General features: G+C 40.0%; 1 protein-coding gene across 13 annotated transcripts in view; it reads right to left on the reverse strand.

Moving 5' to 3' along the window:
• The window catches only part of LOC101155431 (neuron navigator 1), a 78,571-nt gene that overhangs the window by 37,248 nt on the left and 15,064 nt on the right, over nucleotides 1-26,259 (reverse strand). For 12 of the 13 annotated variants that reach the window (XM_011477135.3, XM_023956610.1, XM_023956611.1 and 9 more), the window contains exons 5-7: nucleotides 22,484-23,308; nucleotides 11,518-11,620; nucleotides 9,334-9,660 (exon numbers count right to left, since the gene is read on the reverse strand). In XM_011477135.3, the coding sequence (XP_011475437.1) occupies nucleotides 9,334-9,660; nucleotides 11,518-11,620; nucleotides 22,484-23,308 (1,255 nt within the window). Of the gene's footprint in view, nucleotides 1-9,333; nucleotides 9,661-11,517; nucleotides 11,621-22,483; nucleotides 23,309-23,535; nucleotides 23,730-26,259 lie in introns of those variants that run through there. The other variant, XM_011477142.2, reaches the window with a different exon arrangement.

A 26,259-nucleotide genomic window follows, 5' to 3' on the forward strand; every position in this document is an offset into this window, starting at 1 on the left:
TTTCCTATTGAAAACTCTCCATCCAAATAATCTTTAAAACAATTAATAATTTGTATTTCGAAATATAACAAAAACAATTGCTTTTAGAACCCAAAAACATATTTCTTGTCAGATTTTTTCTCATTTAGACATGTGCTTCCTTTTATATCGTTATTACCACCAGTTTTTTTTTTTATCTCTCTGCTCTTTATCCAATTTTCTGAAATTAAAATACAGCTTTATGACTAAAATTATTTTGAAGTACCTCCAGGAAGATCATGATTCATCTCTTTCCAGTAAGGAATATTTTTGTGACTGTGACATGGTAGCCTCTGTAGATTCAGAAGTCTGAACTGCTCACACACACACAGTCACACCTCGCATATTGCTTTCACCTATTGTGTTTAAATGATAACACCCCACCCTATAAGAAAACATAAAAAACACCTCTTGCTCTAGCAGAAGTCCCCAATTTTTCTTATGCTTTTTAAACTCTGTCATATGAGGAAGCAGAGGATTAGGAGGGCTTTTGCCCTTGTGTCCCTGAAGGAATTTGCAGTCCTGGGTGGTGGTGGTCGCTCTGTTCAGGGCGGCCCTTGTTACGCAAATGCAAAAAGGACAGAGGCACAAGTTCGAGAAGGACACTTTTTGCTATGCCGTTCTTCAACATCTTGATTTTTTTTATTTCCATCTCAAAAGTGTGAGAAAATAGGCCAAAGGGGAGGAACGAGTAAATCCCAAACTCCCATCCAGAACATGTGCATGTTACTCAACAGCATATTTCACAATAGAAAATGGCATTTAGTCAAACTAAAAACACTAGGAGAGTATTAAGTTAAGATTTCTTACAAAAAAAAGGATAACAGGGAGCTTGGACATCAGCACCACTGTGTTGAAGTGCAAAAGAATGTGTGTTTGAGCGAAATTAGAAAAGAAAAACACAGCTGGATGAAAAAGCAGCAGCTAACAGTCTGTTTAGAGGTGAATTTCATAGCAGATGAACTCCAAGCTATAAAAGTCTCTTCTTTCCTTTGACAGTTGGTGCTGTATTTGTTTGGTCCTTGTGTAAACAAGGAAGCACAATTCAATGTCTTAAGAAAGTTGATAATGAAACCCAGTGGCCCAACCAGCTTCAGTGGAGCCAATAAAAGGGGATACAAATATTGTTGTCAGTGAAAAGGAGGACGTTTTCCAGACAAAAATCCACCTGATGTGCTACTCGTTGACAGCCGTGTTAGCTGCACTTATATAAGGCGGAATAATGACATTTTTCATCAGCTCCTGCTGTCACTGCTGATGCCAGATCATGTAATCCTAAAAAAAGCAAATTCAACAGCTGCATGTTAACTACAAGTGCTCTGAATAGCAGGTACTATTAAGTGCGTCTTTCACGCTTTGTTACCTCGAAATTAAACTGAAAACCCCTTTGCTCCCTTTGCAAGACACAGCACTTAGTAAAATAAAGGCCTCAACATGACTCAGCTCCTACACTCATGTGATAATGGCTTTTCCTTCACTTGAAGATGTTTTTGTGTGTCTGCGTGTGTGTTCTCCATGGGTGTTCCCCTCTACTGTTTGACCTGCGCGTGCTGAAACAAAGACAATGCTGTCCTCCATTCAGGCAAGTTGCCTCTGCAGTGACAGGAAAAGTAATCGATTACACGCCACAATGCGCAGACAGAGCTAAAGGAGGACTGCACCAAGAGGCCCAGACAGGAGGGAACAACCAGACATTTCCATCCTCGACTGCCTGAATTTACTCGCAAACATCTCAAAAATAGATTTCTCATCATTCTGGACTGAAATGATTTCAAAATACTCATTATTTTGGCATTTGAATAGATTACGAGGCTCTATTTTTTTCTTTCCTTTTTTTGGTATTAATAATTTATCACACTCTTGTTTGCTTTAGCTGTGTTACAGAGAAAAGCGGCAAAGGTCTAAATCAATTCTAGGCTTTCATTCATTTTTTCTATACACTGTAACAGTGACAAATATGATTTACATTGGGATTCATTTGAAAATCCTCCACTGTTGCCTAACCACAGTAGCAGAAATTTAACAAACAACCATGATGTGATCATTAAATCAGCATCCCAGCAGGTCAAATCATGTTAAAACATGTTACAGTATCACCTGGGACACCTGAGGACAGGGTGGTAGCATTTAAACACTCTATTCGGACGTTCAATCCAATGCTTTGCTTTGAAATAATGTTTTAACAAATGTTCCCGGCAAATATTCCTGATCTTCTTTTAAATCAGACTCAAAATAATTCAAAATAAAACTGTTAATACAAGCAGAATATAATCAACTCTTTCTGTAACTGAGCTACATGCTGGCCACAGTGAGATCCCAAATGAATACCATGCTTTTAAACTGGAACATGTTCAAATGGTTTTTAAACAAAAAAATTCATAAAATAAAATATTAATTCTAAATTTATTAAATTCTTTAGACTTCTGTGTCAATACACTGTTATACAGTCATGATATCTTGTTTGCAAAGCTTTAACTGTTAGTGATTAGTACACTGTGTGGTGGCCACAGTCACTCTGGTTTAAACTTAAGTCAGCATTTGGAAAATATTAAGTCTAGTTCCCTATTAAAAGAGGGTTTTTTACTTTACACCGTCACCGGTTGCTTGCTCAGTACTAGGAATAGAATTGGAAAATTCTAATATAATCTCTTGGTCAGATTAATAAATTGTAGAAACAGTCAGAACATTTGCCCTCATTGAAGAATTATCTGGACTAAATTAGATTTTAATGATTCAATCAGTGTTTAAAAAGGAATTAAAACTGACACAAATAATTATTATTTAATTAGGGGTTTGCCACAAGTCTGGTTAAAAACAAACTATGTTTACACCATTGAACTGAATCATGGGAAAAGTGAATCGTTGAATCCGACTGCCCACCGGTATGTTTACATTGAAAGTGTCAAACACGTGTTGTGGTAAATTTAAGAAGCATTATTTATTGTTTTATTACATGACAACAGGCTTAGTATAATCCAACTGAAGGGTTTTACTAGTTTTTGACTTGCGTATTGACAAATGAAAAAAAAATGATTTTTTCAAACTTTCTAGTTTTTGTGGTTGTTTTATAATACCCAAATCATATATCGAAGCAAAACAAAACCGTGACCCAAACATTAGGGTTTGACTGGAATCGTGGGGAAAGTGAGTTGTTGCATCCTTGGCTTAAATGAATGTTTTTGGCCTTTTCGCCTGAGACAATCTTGATTTTGAACTGGCACTTTATAAGTAAAATGAATATTTCATGAATGAATTTTTGTACTTTTGAATTATTATGAGCTTCTGCAATATGAATGTTGATACCTTTTTAAAGATCAACCCTTTGTGACACCTTTCATTTTGGCCAGCAGATGGGGTCAGAATATAAATATCAATTAAATACATACATAAACAAAAGTTTAGGTTTTTTTTTATCACCTGTTTATTACCAGTAACTGCTGTTGCAGTTACAATCAGGTATCTTGGGGAGCGGGAACTGTCTCGAGGCGTGGTTCATAAAAAAAGGTCATTGTTGTTCCTTTTATGTAATTTATTTTCTTGCACTTTCTTGAACAGTAAAAAGTACAAAGAACAAACCACAAAAAGTACTTTTCAAAGGCATGAACACGTCCTAAATACGATAGTAATACGACAATAACACAGACTAAGATTAATGTGCTGCCGTGCTTCCCAAGTTCTAAATCCAAAAAGAAAAGGCCAATAAAAGACACGGTAGCTTTCCTAAATGCATCTAACCAATAGAGGCCCAGAACAGCCGCATAACCATAGAATGACAGGCGAATGCATGCATGAAATATAATAAACAATCTAATTTCAGCCAAATGGTTCCAACATTATTGTGTGTTGTAAATCAAATAAATGTTTTTATGAATTCCCATTATGATGCATTTACAATGCAAAAGTGTGTTTAAAGACAACATGCAATGAGCTCCCCCAAAACTGAAGCGCTTTGATCATGAAGCTATGAACCATCAAACAAGGGTCCCCTCTAAGGATGAACCCGAACTGAAGTAACAGCTGAAATCTAACATTTTTTTTATGCCACGTCTTTAAAAACACATTATTTCTCAAACACACTCATCTCTTTTTTACTTCCCAACAGTGCAGAGCTGACACATTCAAGGAGCTCACTTCTGTTTTTCTTGAAATCACATGACACCTAAACCAAAACACCTAAACCAGCACACTCTGAAAGTGTGTGTTTGTCCTGCTCCACAATGCATGTTGTCGTAGTGCAGGCCCTAATGCAATGAACCAGCATGGCCTCATGGCGTAACCATGGTGACTCTGTTTATTGGGGGCGTGTGTGTGTGTGTGGGGGGGTGTTGGCTTAGGACTGGTGCTCTTCCATGCAGAAGATAAAGCGTCTGCACCAAGCGAGGCAGAAAATGAACAACACACTTCTGCAATTGTTGACGTATGTGTGTGCTGAGTAACCACTCAAACAACAACAACACAATACTGTCTGTCAGCACCATACATGGAATTTAATCATCTTCTGGATTTCAATTTTCTTACTCGTCAGGTTGTATTCCCCCCCCCCCCCTTTCTTTTTAAAAATAAACGAGGAGATACAATCAGTTCTGAAAGACATTCACAGTAACTTATTGTTCTCATTTCTTTACACACTGGACTTCGTTTGTGTCTATTCATAGCATGTGACAACATTACAAAAGAGTCATTTTGGGTGGAGTATGATTTCGAATGCTGTGGCAGAAGAAATTTAGCTTTTTATAAATGCTTAAGGGGTTTTTACTAACTGAGACCAAAGCGTGAGACAAGTGCAAAACATTTAGATGTATCAACATTACAGGAGAGCGCATCAAAAAAAAAACTGGGAGAGAAATGTCTCTTCCTGCGGCACGCTAAAGACAGGAGAAGTAGTGATCCTGTATTTGTGCCCAAAATATTGCTAAAAACATTAGTTAGGCAAAATACAAATAAATGTAACAAAGCTTTTTAGTGGGCCTTATGATCTCACAAGCATGTCCCAGCCTCTTCCATAAAAATGTAGCATTGTTGACATCCCAAAAGCTTTATTTTACCACAGGACTGTGAGTTCTTATCTTACTAAATCTGTGTGTGCGACAACATTGTGAACGTCGTTAGCAGAGCTGCAGTCAAATGGAATTGTAACTTTGAAATCTATGAAAGAATTTGGAAGCAAAATGTTGGCATTTCCACCTCCAGTTTAAAGGTAACTACTATGAAATTGAACATTTTTTTTATTTCAGTGGTGAGAGAATAGCTCCATACGTTTTGCGTGTTTCGGCCTTCTATTGAGATCTCCTGATCTGGATCTTGAAATATCAACAAAGACTTAAAACGAGTCACAGCCTTTGTGCTACAGAAGATGTCCAATAATCCCAGATGCTGGAACTCAACGGTTTGATAATTAGTTTAATGCAAACATCAAAGGATTCTATATATTGTGCACCTCTGTATTATTTTGCAGTCACTTGCAAGTGACAAGAGGAATGTGTTGTCTACATAAAGTTAAACTCCATAGTTTCCCGTTAAAGTTCAAGACTTAAGGCCCGTACACACCGGGACGAATATTCGCCAGGCGTTATTCGCCAGCGTTTTTCGCCACGTCTTTTGTGTTCACACCCAGGCGATTTTCGCTGACGATGAGTGGAGTGAACATGCAATTTCCTTCCCTGACATTAGATGGCGCTTAATGTAAAACAGAAATACTCCTGTACACAAGGTGGCGCTGCGCAGCTTTACGCTTCTTAAAGTCGCTTTTCACTCAGAAGAAGAGAGTAAGTATTTACGCGCTTGTCAGAATCATACAAAGAAAACATGAATATTTCAAGCACCAGTAGCTCCAACTGGTGTTTGGTTCGGGGATATTTTAGAATGTCCGTCATTATTGCTTCGCGGCTGTGTAGACGCTACTTGGCGTCTATCTTCTTCGCTGGTATGTGTGCTCAGCAAGGCAGTTTTGTGTTTGAGCGCCCCCAAGTTGTGTTTTACTGTAACTTCAGAAGCTCCAGACACGTGAGCAAAAGCGCCATTCTCATTCGTCGAGTAGATTTCGACGCGACGCGTCGAAAAAAAAAAACGAACCCGAGGCGTTTTTTTTTTTGACGCTTTAACGCCTGGCGTTTTTTCGCGTCGGTGTGCACACTCTCGTTGGTGCCCTTTGTTTAGTCACGAGGCGTTAAACGTCGGCGAAAATCGCCGGCGAAATTCGTCCCGGTGTGAACAGGCCTTTAAAATGTCATTAGATGCAGCACGTGTGTGACTGATACACCTACACCATGATAGCATCTGGAATATTGTTTCATGGTAATGTAAGCCTACAGGAAATCTGCCAGTCAATTTATGAAAAAAAATGTATTGACGTATTAATAAACCTAAAGATAAAGATTTATTTGAATTCTATATGATAGAAATTAAATTAAATGGGACTTTTAAAACAGTTTTTCAGCATAGTCTTCCTAAAAGTTCACCTTTTAAACCCAATTGGGGCCACACCCTAATATTCTTTAAGTACACACACCCACTCTGAGGGGAACAAACTCCTAATGCTCGCCTCTCTTGCTATTTCCTGGTGAAATGATGTGTGTGCACACATGTTCATTTGAGAACAGGGAGGACTCTGGTTCCAGATGAAGGTGAAACCCATCAGAACAGCAGAGGCCCCTGCTGGAAAAACAGGGCAAACTGATAGCTGACAGGAGATCATGACTCTCAGAGAGGACATGGGGTCTGTGTGCTGCCTGGTCATGGAGTAGTCATGCTATAAAGTCTGCGTTTGAGTGTGAGTCATGGCCCAAATCAAGTGAGTCACAATGACTAAAGAACCTATTTTACTTTTGTTTTTGGACCAACCCATTCTCAGTCGCAGCGTTTTCCCCTCCACATGTTTTTGTTTAACGGAACCGAGTGATAAAGAGAAAATACATTACTGACACCACCGATTGCTCACAGCTGGGATTCACGCTGCATTCAAGGCGAATCTTTTCAATTGCAGATGCAAGGGTGAAATATGGTGGAAAAGTGACCTCCACATGACTCTGTGGTAGTGTCTGTATGCATAATTTATTAAATGTGTTAAATTATGAGATAAGGAAAGCAAAACTCAGCAAAGAGGTATTTCAAGTTCACAGTGTGGAGGGAGCAGAGCAGAGTAATACCAGCACTAGACTGCCCTCCAGTGGTTACGAACAGCAGTGATGTGACAAAGGCTGGACACAAACTCATTTAGGAAGAGAGTAAAATTACCAATTAAACAGATTCTGAGGTATCTGTATCAGGTTTAAAATAAACTAACTACATAGCTTTGAAACAAATTAATGATAAATTAGATTTTAAATGTTAAAATGTTGATAATGGTGTTTTAAATTGACCCCATCTACATATTTTTGTGGTGTTGTACTGAATGTAAGAAATGTGCTCACATTCAGGTTTACATTATTTACTTATGGTTACTGGTTGGCTACATAGTATGTACAGTTAAAACCATAAGTTTACATTCACCACATAAAAACACATATATTCTTTTTTTTCTCACTATCAGACATGAAATACTTAACCTGGTTTAGGTTAATTTAATTAAACAAAATTATTTCTATTTGCTAAATGTTAGAAAAATGAGATCCTGCTATTTTTTCATTATATTTTTTTTAGAAAAAAAGCATGTGTGCCTTTATGTGGTGTATGTAAACTTCTGATTTCAACTGTACATACTATGTAGCCAATCAGTTCAGGCTTGCAGCACCGTTATTATTATTTTGTGCTCACAATCACATTTTCTGGGAAACAACTAAGTACTGACTGTTTTGAAGAACAAAGTAATTTTGTGTAGATGCAGATAAGAAGTTTTACTTTATTCAATGACTCATAAAAGAGTTCATTAACTTAATTTAACCCTTTTTTTCATTGTTCAAAAAACAAGTCTGGATTTGTGTTTAATCTGCAGAAAGCATCAGAAAAACCTGATCAGAGCCATATGGATTTCAACCAAAAAGCAAAGTAAGGCTACAGAAACTTAGCTGTGGTTAATTTTCTGGTCACTTGCGGTGCATTTTTGTGGTTACCAGTGAGATGCCCAGTAATGATCAGAGCAGTACTTGTTTTAGTTTGTTTGGAAGCTCTTTGCAGATCCATGGCACATTGTTGAGATTCAAGATTGTTGTTTATTGTGGTGAATGATGGTCAAATCCTGCCAGGTTCAAACTTGTGGGGCTTCCACATCAAAAGCATTTTGTGGAGCTTCCACATCAAAAACCAAAACCCCCAAAGGAATGTATCGTTCGTTATTTTCAACTAACTGAAAGTTTTTGTTTTCTTTGATGCAGTGTAAATGTTCCTGTCATTTGGACTCACACAGTCACAAAGTCAGGAACATGAACAACCGTCACCCTGCTATTCAATCTCATGACTGATCCCTGTGACTCAGCTCATGCTCACTCAGACAGTCTCCTCAGGTCATCATGACATTGCCATCAATTAGTCACACAAAAGCACGACTGGCATGTTTTCTTCTTTGGTGTTTCACAGAGCAGACAAAAGGTGAAGATTAAACCATGTTTTTGGAAAAGTTTGCTGCCATAGAAACATCATTTCAAAAAAGAAGTCTCCTTGGTTGCAACTGTGCAAAAAGGTGACGATCATTTCTAAAGTTGATTGTGTTTTGCTCTCTTGCCTCAAACTTAAACACTAAGAGAAATCCAGTGCTGAAAAGCAAACCCACTCTGCCGTTTGGTCTTGAATACGGACTAGTTTCCCTGCTTTCAAACACATCTGCATTCTGAGCATGCTAGGAAGTTTCGGTGGAGCCAGCGTTCCACATTCAGGGCTCCTGGCAAAGCTAAGGGAGATGCAAGTGAACAATGGAATGATTTATTTAAGGAGGGCTTTAAAGTGACAACAGCTGTCTGCCAGAGGGCATCTTCCTGACTAACGCTAAATCAGCTGCTACTGTTGACAGGGTCAGGCAGATGCATTACAGCCTGGCTGCTTAGAGTTTTGGTGTGCTGGTTTGCTGACAGCTACAGGCCTGACTGTAAGGGGTTTGAACTCTTGACAGGTGACAACCCTCACCAACAACCACTGCAATAATTACTATCAGTTCTGTCTCTGATTGACATTAAAACAGATAGCTTCAATCTCGTGATGCCTGGATTTATTTCTAGCCATGAAAAAAATTAATCTACTTATGTTTTTGCTATCAAGTAGATGCTAAGTTAAGGTCATTTTAGAGCAGAAGTGGTTTGAAGCATAGTTGCATTTCTCAGTGGGCATTAAGGGGTTAAACTCTGGACCTTTAAGGTTGAAGCACATCTGTGGATAAAAAAAACTCACCCATTTTCCAGATCATCAATATCATCGTCATCTTCATCGTCCTCCTTTGGGGTCTTTCCTCCAAAATGGCTGTCGTTGAGGTAATCTCCCTTTAGCAGTGATGGATCAGAGTCCTCCAGAGCTTCGATTAAGTGGATCCGCGAGGAGTGGCTGATCCGGAGGGGGACGTCTGACGGTGTGTTACCTGTGGAGGGAGCGTCACCTGCCTGCAGACGGGGACTGGCTTGACCGTGGCGCCATGACAGTGGAGAGGAGCGGTTTGAAAGGCTGGATACGGAGAAGGCAGCAGCTTCATCGCTGTCGTAGCACATGCTCCCCTCCACACAGCTGCAGAAGAGCAAGCAGGGTTTGTTGGTTGATGATGAGATTTAATATTCACAGCAAGTCACGCCTTTTAAAAAAGGTGGAAGTAAATATTTGCACTTTACGTTTCCCACATCACAAAAAAGCTCAGAATTTTCTCCATCCTCTTCTTCTCTGAAACCTTCACATAGAAAAACTATCAAGCGATTTTTAAACATCTCGAGGATTATTTGGGATTAAAAATACATTCATCTACCATGCCGATGTGGATTTCTGCACAGAATGAGACAAGGCCTGCATGTTGCTAAGCACAGAGCTTCAGACGGCATAAAACTATCATTTTTTAACATTTGCATGCGTCCACAAAACATCATAGTCTCTCACTTCATAGACATCCGATGCGTCAGAACAAAGCAGTACTTTGTGCCTGGACTAAAAACGAAGGGAATTAGCATTTAAAGCTATGAGCTGTCAAACTGTGTGACAAGAGATACGTCTGCCTGCAGCGTTCAAACGCGCATCTGCCAGAAACAGTAGTCACATAAATCACCACCACAAAGGGTTGTGAATTAACTGAATTGAAATGACTGAAATGACTGTAAAATGAACAGTGTTTTCTAACAAAAAAAAATCACTTTAAGTCGCACTCTAATCATCTTTTGATTGATTTTTAAAGCATTTCCAGTGGTCTTTTAATTATGATTATGGCCATTATTGCTCAAATGTTGTTGTGTTGTTTTCTAGGACATAGTTTCTGCAGAGCAGCAGTAGTTCCGTAGAAATAATTCGCCTCTAAATTGGGATGCGACCATCGGTGTGGAGTAAGCCCACCCCTGCTTCCTGACAACCTTGTGAGTACAACAAAAATATCGATCAATTTATAAGCTGTCTATCAGTTTTGAGCGCATGAGGACAATGAAGATGCAGATGGATCTATTAATTTACAGGTAGATATATCGGAATAGAGAGGAGCAACTACAAGCTTTCTGAAACAGCATTTGTTTATTTGCTCTTGATTCACAACAATTTGAACAAAGAAATACTTAGAAATGCAGTTTTTAGCTTGATATTCTTTTTTATGTGTCCCCCACTATGAGAAACTGCTACCAGAACATTTTAAAAACACCAAAATTACCATTTTCATTGGAGTTGGGTTTTGCTTTATTCATACAAGTTTGCTTTGAGGTTTCTTTTTTTCTTCACACAGGATATGTGACATCCTGTTTGCACACAAACCTTCAACAGGCCGGCCAAAAGCTCTGAAGGCTAAATCTATCTTAAGTCACTCAAGGTTATTAGAGTTTGATAAAACTATTAATGCAAAGGAAATGGATTCCAGCGGGGAACCATCTGCTGATCTGCACTTCGCTTGGATTTTTCCCTCTGGGGGAGAGACATTGAATAAAGAGAAGGGGAAGGACATTGACGAACAAACAGCAGAGAACCTCTGAAGGACAAAACCTGAGGACATCAAACGCAGACAAAACCAGGAAGCAGAGGAAGGAAGGAGAAGGACACAAACACACAGGTGCTTATGTGCAGTTACTAGGAGCATCATTACTTTTCTTGCTGTGCTTGAATGCAAGAGCTGTGAGTGCTGATCAGAGCTTTGAGATCCGCTTTCAGATAATCCTCCTCCATTCTGTATCTAATGCAAAGAAGCTAAAGAAGCAGGTGGACACCAACAGATTAACAGATACTGATACTGATCTGAGCTCTCAGTATCATAGGCGGTTAACCATCACAGCTAACACACTTTTGCATTGTCAACATAAAAACATGCTGACCCACCAACTTTCATCGGATCATGTTTTTTGCTCTGTTTTTGTGCTTTTAGACATACATTACTGTTACAAGTGAGTGTTTGTGTGTGTGGTTGACCTGTGGTTTAGCTGGACTCCTCTGAGGCTGGTCATGGTTTCCTCAAGGTTCTGTCGAAGATCCAGAACATTTTGCACAGTCCTTTTCCTCTGGGACTCTGGATCTGTAGGGATGCAAAATCACACATCAAACTATTTAATTTCAACTATGTTGAAAGACAATTACAAAATATTGCTTGGTCGTCATCAGGTAGGTCTCTACTGTAGGCCATAACAAAAGCCGATGTCACATTTAATTATTCAACCCACTAATAAAATCAGCAAGGTAACATTATAACAGGGAAAGAAGATCATAAACATGACATAACAGTCATTCAAAAATGGGCATGAATTGTTTTTCAGATGACATCAGACATCTAAAAAAAAAATCCATCTTTTGCTTCCACTTTCACTCTGATCAGAGCCCGTCAGCCACACTGCCCCTTCCTTGCACTGTGCCCCTTGCCCCTTAATTGTTTAGTGGCAAAATAAACCGAAAGCTGCTTTTCTTTAAAACCACCCAAAAAAAGAAGGGAGGGGGGCACATTGGCATCTGTGCCACCTTTTTTTTTTTTAAAGAAGTTGCAATCTGTCTAGGTTGACCCATGAAGATTCAAGCACAGCTGTCTAACTGCACTGATAACAATACTCACAGTTTCCGCTTGCAACTATGACATTGATTCTTAGCCCTTGATGCCTATTGATGCAAATATGCATCAAACCCCTTCTGCTCCAAGATAACCCTAATTTAGCAACTAATTAACTGCAAAAATATGAGGGATTTTTTTTCATCCCTGGAATTAAACAGGAATAAAGGGTTAGTAAAGTGTATTTTCACAGAATAGTCTAAAGTGTGCAGTTTGGTTGCACATTTCCTTACAGATTAATTATTTCCACATCCTGGTGATAAAAGCTCAACAGGACCTCACTGATTTTGCGCACAAACACTGGTTAACCGCTAAGCCTTTTCTGCAGAAGGCCAGATGGCTAATGGGAAGAAGAAGAGGTCATCCTCATGAGTGAGAAGGGCATTCTATGAACTGCCAAATTGTCACTCTCAACAACAGTTGCATTCATAAATGCACAGTCAATCTCCTTTTGATAAAGCACACATACATAGGCTAATCCCAAACTCTAAAACTAAACAGAAGTTCCAAGAATACATCTAATTAGGCAAGTTTTGGGAGAAACGAGATGACAAAACCCTTCTGGAGCAAATCCTGTAGGCCATCACGTACAGTACATACAGCACATCCACACAAAGCAAACGTCTGACAGTAAAAAGAAATGTACAAGAATAGCTCTTCTATGCTCAGTGGGGGGCATTTATCTGAGAGGTGCTGATACACTTTGTTTAATATCAAGCTCCACTTTATTGTAATATTTATTCTTGGTGATGCAGATGTAAGAAAAATGGCAGAAACAAAGGCCTTACAGGCAAATGAAAAACATCTCAAACATACTCAAGGGGTTTGATTAACACTTGCAATGGTTTTAATTACCCCAAATGGGAGCTGTGTTTAACAATGGCGTCAAATTGATTTGCTACGGTCTGTGTTATTGTGTGTAAGTGTGTGTAGGTGTGAGTGCACGTCTGGTAAAGACTTCCTGTCCCGTCTCTGCCTTGGCCCTGTTGGTCCCAGCTGGCTTTTTTTTTGGGGGGGGGAGGAGGCTGCGCCTGCGGTGAGGGCATTAGGGATGCAAATATCCCTGTCAGGTCCCAGCTTCCCCGGGGTGCTGAAGAATTACGCTGATTTAACTGGAACTGACTATGTCTGCATGGATGTAAGTGTTTTTTCTTGTGCACTCTTACAGTACCTCCACCTGACCCTTTCTGGTGCACACATGAGAACACTCTAGCTCTAAAAGGTACATGAAGCTGAGGAAGGTGCCTTTCTTAATGGCCCACTCAGGCCCGGTCAGTATGCTGGAGTGAGGGAGTTGTAAGTGCTCGCAGGTACTCCTTCTAGGGTGTATCTGCCTCCTGATCGCACTGTACTCAGAGAAAAACACACACACAAAAATCAGTCACTGTGTGACTGAAGGAATTTTAAAAAGCTGAAAATGTGAGGGAGGAAATGTAATAAGATTTGCTTTGAGATTTTAAATATGACCTGATGCGAAAATCTAGATAGCCACTTCACTTAAAGTAACCGTCTAATGGACATAAAAAGCATTGCCTGTCAATCTTCTTGTATGTGGTAAGGTCACAAGCCCATTAAAAGTACTTCCTGAGTTTTGAAAGGGCAGCAAAAATTCTCATAATGCCAAATAATTACATATTTTTAAAGTCCAGGCACACTAAACTCCTGAAGTTGGGAAAAAGCTTTATTAGTTGTTAGGTAACACCATAATATGACTGAAAACTAAAATTTACTGAATAATGAAATTCAGCAATTGAAAACCCACAGTGATCCTCTTTTAATTCAATTCAAATCAATTTAATTTTACTTATTTAGCCCCATACCACAACACAGTCTTCTCAACGTGCTTCACACCGGTTATTGTACAAAAACTTGTATCTATTGTAAAAGCATTCTCTCTGGTCTTTTAATTATGACTGTTTTTTAGCCCAAAAACTCCCATTTTCTAGGACAACGTTTCTGCAGAACGGCAGTATATCAGAAATTTATCTCAGAGTTGTGGGCAGCACTTTTGGCATGGAGCAACCCCGCCCCCACTTACCATCATCCATAACTGAGTGATCTGTATACATAATCTTCCACTATCTTACAGCCCCTCACGTCCCCAATCTAACATTAGCAGTGCAAAAAAAATTTCAATGTTCATGATGATGACCCAAAGTGACTGTCTAGGAATTGCAACTTTAACAGATAATGTTGGTTTCACACAAAATGTAAATGAACCCACTTTCTGTCACAAGCACACCCTGGACCTTGTTTTAACTCATGGTATAGAGATTCTCCATAATAATAATAATAAAAATGATGACCAGCTGACCCTGGTGCAGTGTGGTGTGGCTTAGACCAGGCCTTAGACCAGTCACATACACACACGCGCGCACACACGCACACACTGAAGGAGGAGGGTTTGGGGAAGAGAAGGAGGGCGGTAAGAATGGGTGCCCTGTCTAGGCTACACCACTTTGGTGGGACACAGCCTGGGTATATAGATAGATAGATTATTATTATAAAAGCTGAATTTACATTTTGCATTTAGAAACTTGACCTGGTTGTTGAAATGTGTACGCTTCATTTTTTAAAAGGGTTTCTGGGATAATTCACTCATGCATCTTGACAGATAAAATAAAAAATCTTCCATTTTTGACTAGCTGATGAAAATAAGCGTGATAATAAATGGGAAATAATAACTGCCCAGTCAGTTTCCTCTGGGCTCATTTGACTTTCCTTCCCATTAGAGGCAAACTCCCGGAAGATCTCCTAATGGCTCTGTCCTTACGAGAGCAGCCACTCTATGTACACGTGCTTTTGGATATACTTGTGCAGAATCATTACAGTTTTCTTGCACAAGTGTGTCCTCACTCGGGACATGGTCACTTTTGTAGAAAATTAGTGCAGGTTTGAGTAATTGCTTCTTTTTCTGTTATTTCCTTCTATATCCCTCAAGAAATCGTCTTTTCCTGCCATGTCTGTACATTTGTTAGTGTCACCACAACTGTCTCTGGAGAAGCCTTGGTATTCCATAGTTAGCTGTGGCTGAACCTCACCGGTACTACATTTTACATCATGATATATACTGATTATTTTTTGCAGAATTTCAAATAAGAGGCAGACCATGGAGAAGAGATACTTGTCAAACATATCAGATTGTTTTTCTTATTAAATTTATAGAAAAAAAAACATGACGCTTAGAACAGATGGCAGCCTTTTTGTGTACCTAAGTTGTTAAAAAAAAAAGTTTTTTTTTGATAGGATCACTTGAGTGGGTTACTGCTTTCTCTCTTTTATTTTCGCCTGTAGTTTGTCTCCACTTAGCTAAGCAGAACAGCCTTTAACTGACCTCAGTCATCCTGCAGAAAAACAGGAAGAATAAGAGCATGCAACCATTCCTGCACATCTGGACAAAGAGGAGACAGCAGCACCCAAACATGAATGCACACAAACACACTTAAGTTCATCCACTTCACTGGGATGTCGAAACAGGATATTAGAGCCCTTGAAGATGTTATCTAGGATGTGATATGAATGGATAATGAGCACATCCGAGTGCACAGTTGCATCTGTGTAAACCAAATTTAAATCTGTTGCTTCATGATGGTATAACAGAATGATCTACTAATCAGTGTGCATTAGTTTATCAACACAATGAATTACTAAAAACATGTGAAAAAGTCAGGGCTTCAAAATATAACAAATACGTGATTTACTATGTCTCATCTTTTCTGTAAGTAACTTTCAAGAAAGGCTCATGGCTTCCTGGATATTGACCCAAACACAAACATGCACACATAACCCACAAGCAGTATCTCCTTAACTGCAGTTCTATCTGCTTAAAAGTCACAGTGCGATCCGCTTATAGGGGATAAGATAAAGAGGCTTTGAGTGACTTTGGAGAAGTTTACTTTCCCATAGAAGAGGGTCAAGACTTCATCAGTGTAAAGCTAAAGAAAAACCTAACTTTTTGCTTTTCTAATGAAACTTTTAAGCATGTGAGCTTAAAAGTTTGTGCCAAGCTTTTCTAGAGGAGATTTTAAAAAGAAAAAAACAGAAGTGCTGGAAGTGTAATGTGAAAATAATTTTTTTTTCTTTATCTAATTACTATTTTTTCTAAATAAGAACACTACAAAATGTATGTTATTTAAGCTTTAAGACGTAAAATTTATTACAGATAAATGCAACCAAATTTCAAAAGAGAAAAAAATTGGCAATGATGTGGTAAAATAGTAATATTACTAAACAATTTAGCCTGAATAAGAAATTTTGTAATGAAATAATTTCTAGAAAGAGGTGCTTTGTATCCCCAGCAAATGACTCACAGAAAATATTAACTTCCATATTACTTAGCATTTGTTTTACTTTTTTTTTTATCTTTAGTAGAAAAAAAGTTGTTCCTCCAAAGCTGAATTTGACTAATGCTAATGCTAAACCAACACTGAAGAAGGCACAATCACAAGCATACAAGTGATCATCATTATACACAGTATAAAAATAGCCCTGTAAAATTACGATCAAGTGGAAGAAAAACCATCATCAAGTTTGTTAGATGGTTGTGTGTATCTTTGTCTCAGATTGGCATAATAGAACGTGAAAAATGTGAACTGGGTAGCACCTTCATTTTACAATACACTTAAATCTTCAGCAGTTCCACTCAAACGTCTTAGTTTGCATTTAGTGTTAATGTTGTTAAATGTGAGGTATTGAGAAAGTTCAGGAAAACACTGATTCAGAGCATAATGTGGACAGTTAAACCGAACTGGTAACATTCTTTTTTACACACATAAATGTGGCTGTGATTAAATGACCCCCAAAATGAAGTATTTTGATGTAATCTCAAAATCATCAGAAGGCTTATGATCTGTTTGTACTTCACAGCTATTTGTTATCACTCAGGTGCAAAGCCATCAAAAGGGCATCGTCCCAATCCCTGCAAAAGGACACAAGGTGATGACATCATCCACGATTAGGATTTTGCGCCTATAGTACAATCGTGTCTGTTTCGCACTATTTAATCTGTACTTATTTTTAAACAGTTAGAATACGCCATGGAGCAAACGTAATCCAAAAAATTGTGTTTTTAAAACTGCATGATGAAAACCCAATTGAAGAAGTTAGGAAACACTGTATCACTGTACTTCCATGCGGGATCACAGAGACACAGAGAGAGCGGACAAATGTTGGAAGAAAAGACAGTCAGTGATTTGAAAAATCAGAGGGACGTTTGTGCCAGGGAGAAGATGAAACTGTCTAGAAGAAGTGGTGATCCAGGAGGCTATAAGTCGGCTTGTATGAACTGGACCTCTCGTGGTTTGGGTTTCTTTGTATTGGCTTTTGCTTCCTTTTTTGTTTCTGTCATGTTTGAGTTCTGTTTCCTGTTTTAATTTAAGTTTTACTTCCCTAGTTCCAATCGCTCCTGATCCTTGTCACCTGTGTCTTGTCAGCCCCGTCTGTATATAAGTCTTATCTCTGCCTTCCTCTTGTGCTGGTCCATACAGTCTCTTCCATGATTGTCTTCTGCCATGTTTTCTTGTTTAGGCCACAGTAAGTTTAGTTTTGTTTCCCTGCTCTGCAGCGCTTTTTGTTAGGTTAATAAAACCCCTTGCCCTGGAACTGTGTGCCTCCCATCTCTGCATTTTGGGTTCTTCATGCTCACCAGCCCTCCCTACCTGACAGGACCGTGCGATTGCAGGAGGGACGCAATACGATTAATGTGGTAGCCAATCGCTATGGAGTATAAATCAGGCTTTACGCAATATTGTTATATGCATCACTTACACTAAGTTGACTTAAGTAGACTGCTCATGGGATATACATTAAAACAGGCCAAATGTACTAGATACTTATCTTTCTCCATAAAAACTTTTTACCTTTCTATTCATGATTTCCTGAGGAGGAAGTCACAAATTACAGATATGGCAGACAAAAAGTAAAATATTAGCTTGTTAGTGGTGGCATTGCAAAAAAATGCTGTTGAAATGCAAGAAAACCAAACAGTTAGCTTGCAAACTCAGGGATGCCTGTACGGAAGAAGATTAGGGCTATGGAGTAAGAAAGAAAGTAAAAAAGGACATAGAAAATTCTGACAATAAATCAGAACTCTGAGATTGAAGTCAGAATTTTCAATGCCTTTTTTTTTCTTCCTCCATAGCCCTAATCCTCTTCTGGAAAAAAACGGTAAGTTTTTATGTGCTCGATTTTTTTCAAGCAACACACTAAGCAGCATTTTGTAGAGTCAGAGCTAAGATTTATTGTCTGGGTAAATTGTGAAAAAGTTTATTAAAATTCAATTCCTGGCTTTTTATTTAGTGATAAACTATGGATATGTTGTGTGAGAGCTGATGAGGCAAAAACAGACTTAGTGCTAATATGATTTAGAAGGAGTACAGCAGGAAGCAGACTACACTAATGTAATGGCTCCTGCATTAAGTCTTTAGAGGATGACCACAAAGCGCCGTGAACTACAACACAAACAAATAATGGTGGAAAAAACGCAGCTTGTTCATGCATGCATCCATACATTGGGCCTTGTTGTCTCTAACATTTCTGTTCAGAAACAAAAGCTGTTCTCTTGTCCTCTGTCATCCCAGAGATATCCTCTGTTCTGTGTAACTGGTGACAGAACGCTGCTTCCTGTCAACTCACATCAGAGTTAGATGGGAGAAGAAAAGAGATGGAAAAGAGGAGAGAAAGATCTAGAGGGTCGAGTTCTTCCTCGCTATCCTTTGGGGGGCTTGTGTTTATTTGCTGTGTCACTTGCTCCTTCATAGTAGGACGACTGCCCTGAATCCTTCATTTACCAAAGCCTGTGGCGGAAGCAGCCACTCTGACTACACCCCACATTACATTAGAGACTGAAAACTGTGCTAACAATAAAGAAGGATGAAAGACACCCCAGAGTTTGGATTTAGAGTGTCTAGGTGACTGAATGTGGCACACATTTAATGCGCTTGTGTAAGCATGTCATGGATCGAGGAAGCTGCAACTCTTTGACGTTACTTCCTGCATGGCTGCTGAGTTCCTTTGAACAGTCCTGCATGTTTATGTATTTGCCCGTGTCTTCTTTTCCAGGCTTTGTTAGTTAAGGTTTGCAATTGGACAGACAGCTGGTGCAGATACAAAAGGAGCTATGAACAACCCTACACACACACAACATCCAACTAAAGATAATCCATGCTGCTGTAATGAGCATTCATGTGTCACCGAGACACTTTAGTTCTCTTACTGACTTACAGTACATGTGACTATCAGCTAAGCCAAAACCAAGACCACCCAACATTTCAAATCTTCTGGTCTGCATCCCCAAATCTTTAACCAAGCAGATGTCCTGATTGCTTTAATCTATAATTCACGGCATCCCCTTTGGCTGGTCTTTTCCACGGTGATAGATCTGTGATTAGTGGAGGGGGGGGCATCTTCTCATTATCTTCATGTGAAGCGTAATCCGGATACTTACTTGGTTTCGTAGCAAGGATTCAGTCTAAACTGTCCCTGTCTCCTGCTGGGAGAGGCCACTGCTTGAGGGGGGTCACCCCATCAAACAAACACCTCATTATAGGAGCTGCAGTGGACCAGGAGGGGTCATGGAGGAAGAACATCTGAAGTTCAGTACCTAAGCGTGTGCCTGCAGCATTTGCTGTGGGGGACGTACAATAGCATTGGCAAATACCACGAGCAATCCCATCCATCTCGCTGCAAACCACTTATTGCAAAATTCATTTATTTTAAAGGAGGTAATCTAATAAACCAAAAGCCTCACATCACCTAGTTGTTAAACATGTTCATCCAATTACAAAGGCACATATACTACAGACTTTAATCCTAACCTTTAAATATTGTGGATTGTTGTTGTTTTACATCATTCATTGTGTGTGGGAAAGGGATTATCTTTTGAAAGCGCACAGATGATGGGTTTTACATTCTCAGTGGCATTCTCTGTTATTTGTGTCTATCGCTGTAGGCTAATCTTGAAAGGACAGTGCCACAGTGCCCGTTCCCAGATGTCACCCAATATGACACATACGCTACGCCGTCACACGTTTACTCCTTCCAGCTAAAAAACAAACTGACAGGCAGCTTCCATGGCAACCGGATTTTTAAAACTGCATTTATTGCAGGTTTAATCACACTTTTAAGAAGCAGAGAATGGAAATATGTATGGCAGCAGATGTGTGGATGACTGGAAATAACCCACTGAGGATCCATAATCTATCTTCCTGTGACAGAGCGCACGCACCACAACCCAATTAGCCGAATGTCTCATCGGAAATGGAGAAGTGGGTCCGATAAAGGATGACTCCACAATTGCAAGGTACAGGCTAAATTACAATTAACCTCTCCTAAAACACACACATGCACATTTGCATAAGTCTGTGCACACAAGCAACTGTCCTCCACATATGCTGTGGTTTGTGTGACACACCTCTGGCAGGCTGCGGTGGACTATAACAAACCACAGCTCCCTTTGGTCACTTAGAATGCCAGGCAGGCAGTTAGAAGAAAGGCTTTTCCCTTTGCTTGTGGTCAGAATGACAAAACTGCATTAGCTGTCCTTTTCCAGCAGAATTTGTGCAGAGACACATTTGAAACACTTGTATTATTACTGCTTAAAATCAAATTAATATCTAAAATATACTATTTTAATACTTCCAGTCTCTTGGTGACTTTTTCTCATCATTTTATTTTTACTTTATCAATCATTTCTTTTTTAAATGTCAGTTTTCCCTGAAACTTTTAGAATAATACATAAATTACTATTGACCCCTCTTGTCTTAATCCAGTGAAGCATTTGAAGCTTATTCATTTAAATATATAATAGACACCAATTATGATGAAAATCCAAATATATCATGAGCAACAAGCACACCAATCTGATTATTCTCTCTAAATGAATAAAACAAGGCTCATTGGGACCTGCTGTCAAGACACACATGCATCTCAATAAATTAAAATATTAATAAAAGTTAATTTGTTTCAACAATTAGGTTCAGAAGTGAAACCAAAGATATTGACTATGAGGTAGACAAATTACATTTATTTAAATCCTGAAGTCTCACAGTCTTTCTCTAATAATTTACTTTAATAACTTTAGGTTGGTCTCTTTTTCTTTGTTTTGTTCCTCTTTTGTTCAGCCTACCTGCCTTCCTGACGCAGCAAGATAACAACATGGAGCAATAACAAACATACACCATTTACACACTAAACAGCAGGTACAACATAAACACAGAGATAATTATTGCGTAGTTGTCAGTGCTCCAAATTGGGGTAGCCTAAGAGAGAGGAAATCCAGAAAGCAGAGGAAGATCAATACATCTGAAAACGATTTCCTCCATCAAACTAAACTTAATGACCAGCTGCACCATGCACTCTGTGTCCTACACAGTATCTGCTCCTACTCAAAGAGATTGCTCACTAACATCGAGTCTCATAGTGTGTAATGGATGACTGTGACTGTGTGTAATGGCTGTGAATTAAAACCCTAATTTGGTCTATTGGTCATAAAGCTAGTCATCACTTCAGAAGCAGTGTGACGTTATTGTTTTGAAGCTGCTAAACTTTCAATGCATCATAGAATCTTTTCCTGCACGACAGGGCAGTACCTCTCAGATTCTCCGGTCTCCTCAAACACGTTGCCCCCGGTAACAGGGGGAGGCCACGGGGGTGTGGTGTGGAGGATAGTGACCATCTGTCAGTAGCCCGGAGATCAATGGCAATGGCGGGGAAGGCGGAGGGAAAGGGTGAGGAAGGAGTGGCGTGAGGCTAAATATGTGGCACACTGTGATCGGAGGCTGGGTCCATGTGCAGCCCCTTTATTTACCGAATGAAAACACACTCCCCACCAGGCGCACTCACACGACCTTTATTAACGAGTGGCTGACTTTCGCATGGGCCAGCGGACATGCAGAAAATGGAGGTTTGACTCAGCTCTGCATGTTTGTAGTTACTATCTGAAAATATGCTTTTAATGGAAGTAAGAAACATGATGGATTCTGCGATGTAAACAAAGCAGAAGAAGAGGGACTTATTATTTATTTAGGTGACATGAATGTAACTCACTGGGACACAAAACTACAGTGCTGGCTAATGAACAAAAACACAACAATGTCAGCTTTCTAGAAATGCTGACTTTAGCCTGTACTCCAGATCGCTCCTACAGTACAATCAACACACGGTGTGCGTACTGTGTGTAAAGAAGGGTGTGAATAGAATGTAAAAAAAGAACACAAGCACTGATGTTAAGGTCTGCTGCACAGAGACTGACTTCATTTAAAATTCAATGTTGATGTTGGAGCCTGAGCAGAAACGGGAGGGTTTGGGTGTGGAGAAGAGGGTAAAATTATAATACAAACTCACCCAGCATTTGGCTGAAGAGCAGCTGTTCTAAGTCTCCCAGAACTGTCACAACCAATTCTGGATCCACCTTTAGAAAGCCTTTTTCATCTTCTGCCTCTGTTCCTTTCTTCTCTTTCTTTTCCTCTGATAACAGAGATCCAGGTCTCCCCTTGTCTCTGTTTTTTGTGCCAATAGTTTCCGTACTCCCTGGTCCATTAGTGTTTGCTTTGGAGGGGAGGTCAGAAGCATCTGTGTCTGAGCTCTGTCCACCTTCACCAGCCTTACTGATGGGTTTGACCTCAGCGTAGGGCCCTCGTGGTTTGCCAGGTGCTGGGATTCGACTCGGCTTGCCCACACTTGTAGGCATCACGGGGGTACAGTAGGACTTTGGCTTTCCGTGAAACAAAGATTGTTCAGACTTCGAGAGTGTCCGAGACAGTGGCTGTCTCCCACCACCCGCTTGACCTGTTCTGCTCTGGCCTGCTTTGTTGATCCCGGTACCAGGCCGGCTGGTATCATCATTCCACCGAGGAGATTGGTACAAGTGCAGCTTCTTCTCGGCATCAGTGAGCACACACAAGTTGCCGAGTGAGCGCTGTTTGCGGAGCCCAGACACATTGGGGTTTGGAACGGGGATGGACCCAGAGGAGGGTCGGTACACTTTGAGCTCTGGCCCAGAAGAACGCGAAGGCCCCTGAGGCAAAGCGGAAGGCTTTGTTTGTGGCTTCCTGAAAGCCATGGCCGGAGCTGAAGAATCCTGGCAGGATCCAACTGCAGACCTGAGGTTCAACTCTCTGGGTTTAGCCGTCATGCTAACGTTAGCTACATTAGCCTCCAGCATCCCTCCTGCAGAGACCAAAGCAACAGCATCAGTGGCAGAGTCAGACACCAACAAGTAAGCTGAAAAAACAGAGAAAAAAAGAGGACAATGGAAGGCGTGAAGACACAAAGGCTGGCTGGTTGCGGCTCATCCCATCCTTCTGGGTCATGACTGAGACTGACTCCCCGCAGAGTGAGACTGAGGGTTCACGCCTCTGCTATAGATGAACTGATGAAGTGACAGCCCTACTCACTGCTGATAATCCATGGATGTGGAGTTCTGTGTCCAGCACCTAAATCCACGCTCTCACACCGAGTCCTCCGCTCCCAGAGCTTTTGTGGATGAACAACTGACCGCTCTCTTCCCTGGCGTCCCTCTCTGCTTCTCTCCCACTCTGCACTGCCTCCTGATCGCTTGGCGAGCAGGAGCCGACTGACAAGAGAAACAGTCGCAGCAGCAGCAGCAACACCCCCCCCCCCCCGCCCGCCCCTCGTTCTCTCCTCCCTCTGTCTCTCTGACAAGCAATGCCTCACTCACTCTTCCCCCAGTCACCCTCCCTTTTAATTCTTCTTCCTATTTCCTTCCTTCCTTCCCTCCTTCGTTCTTGTTGTCCCTCACTCTGCCTTTCCTCCCACTGGCTGATTCACCGCCTCATCATCTACTGTGCTGCAGATGCTGTGTTGTGCTGCATGCGCAAACATAAGTGTTTGATGATACAACACCCGGATCTCATGAAAATTCTTTCCTTGCTTTTCTTTAAGAAGAACATTTGGAAATCAGGTTTAAAATCTGATTCCAGCGCAGTTACTGTGAACATAAATCCAATTCATTTTCTTCTGTTAGTAAAAACAAATAAAGCGAGAAAACTTTAAATGAGTGACAATTACTAAAAAAAAATATGTATAATTATTTTTATTTACTTAGTAATTGGTAATTGCTACTTGTGTTTTCCAATTGTTTATTTAAAATTGAGTATTTCTTGTGTTCAAAAACCCAAAATATGACTGGTCTGAAATTTAAAGTCCCATTTCAATCATCTTTTGATCTATTGTAAAAGAATCAGTGGACTTTTAATTATTATTATGCTGTTTTTTAAAATTAAGTTAAAAAAATTGTTTTCTAGGACCTAGTTTCTGCAGAGCAGCAGTAGTTTATTAGAAATTTACCTCTGAGTTGTGGATGGGACCATTGACATGGAGTGAGCCTTCCCCCATTTCCCATCATCCATCTGGATACATTCTCTTCCACTAGCTTACAACCAAAGCTAACATTACCGGTGCAGCAAAAATGGCGAGCAATACTGGAGCTATTAAGCCGTACAGTTTTGAGCCAGATGCCGACTCCCGAGTAGGGAGCTTGTGAGCTGCGGATTGTAGATTTTAGTTAACACCTACAAGCTTTTTCATACTGTTTTTTTTTTTGTATGTGTTCATGATTCATCCTGAACACACATGGTTAGAATAAAGAAATACTCAGGAACACAGTTTTAATCTTAATTTTTTTAGCTATGTCCTCCATCATGAGATAAATGCTACAAGAACATTTTTGCATCATCAAAAACACAATTTATGTTGTAGTGGGTCTTTAAATAATCAAACAAGCCTTACAAGTTTCTGCAATACTGACCAAAAACATGGTAAATGGTCACTAGGCAACACCCACCTGCCTCATTTTATCTCTTCTAATTTCCATCCCTCCCTTCTTTCTAGTACACCTCACCCTCCCTGTCTAGTTAATACAAATGCACAGGCCATTAATCTTTTATGTTATGGATTCATTGCATTCTCAGCACATCCCTAATACAACAATCCCAATACCCCAGCGATGTGAAATAGGGACACTTGTGTACAAGTGTAAACCCAAGTGTCTATTTTATTGTCTCTCTTCCCCGCTTGTGTATGAGTGTGTGCTTGCTCGGTGAGTGTGTCACATTGATGAGACAGGGCCAGAGAAGCCAGTGCTCCAGTCGAGGGGACATGGTCAGCGCCCAGCTACGTCATTTTATGGTTCTGTGCATTCTGGGCCAACACAGAAAATTATTTTCTTCTTACTCAGTCCACTTATCTTTGTTTCACACCACTCTGATAAACTGTTCCTTTCAGACACAAACAGAAGTTTTAAAGAGTTTTACTTACCTTTTGCAATTAATTGGCATGTCAAATAACTTTCAACTGCTACTAATGAACAGTTACGCTTTGAAATATGTACAATAAAATATTTAATAACAATTAAAAAAGAAACATTTGGGTTGTTCTATAAGATAATGTAATATCCCATAAGGACAGTGAGTTTGTTTGCCATCTCTTTAAATTCTAAGGCTTCCTGTGTTCTGGTCATGTGGCTAATGGAGCGACCACGGTTTAGATGTATTACCATTTTGAGTACTCTACTTTTCTTGTTTTCAGCTCCTGCAGCTGTGATGTTATCATGCCTTCAAGACGTAAGAGAAGCGTTCAAAGTGGCGTTCTGTTTTTTTTTAAATTTGCATAAATTGGGTTTGTAAACCAAAGTGTAAACAAGTGCTGACCTGTTTGCACACATTCCTCCAAGAATTAGACAGATAATCATTGAAAACAGCCAAAACTGACTGCCATGAGTCAAAAAATTGTGACTAAAAATAAGAACATAAGCTTGCTCCTAACCAAACACAAGTTTGGTCATGAATGGATGTGTTTGTAAAAGGAGCCGAGGGGTTGTTTGGTTGTGCAGGGGGAGCAGTCATTAATAAGAAGCTACTGGTTGTAATAAAGGACAAACGTAAAAGTGTTTTTGCCGTGCTCAAGCTGGAGCAGCAGCGACAGGTATCGGGTCTGAGGGAGCTCGAAGAAGGCCGGTGGGGGCATGAAGGGTATAATTTAAGTTTAAGACATGCTGTAAGTCAGCTCTGATACCTCCCTGATGGTGAATTACGGTTTGTCAAAAGTTAAAGACCACACTCAAGTAAGTACAAGGCAGAGCCTGTGTGGTACACAGATGC

Source organism: Oryzias latipes, chromosome 7 (genome assembly GCF_002234675.1).
Source record: "Oryzias latipes chromosome 7, ASM223467v1".
Lineage (NCBI taxonomy): Eukaryota > Metazoa > Chordata > Actinopteri > Beloniformes > Adrianichthyidae > Oryzias > Oryzias latipes.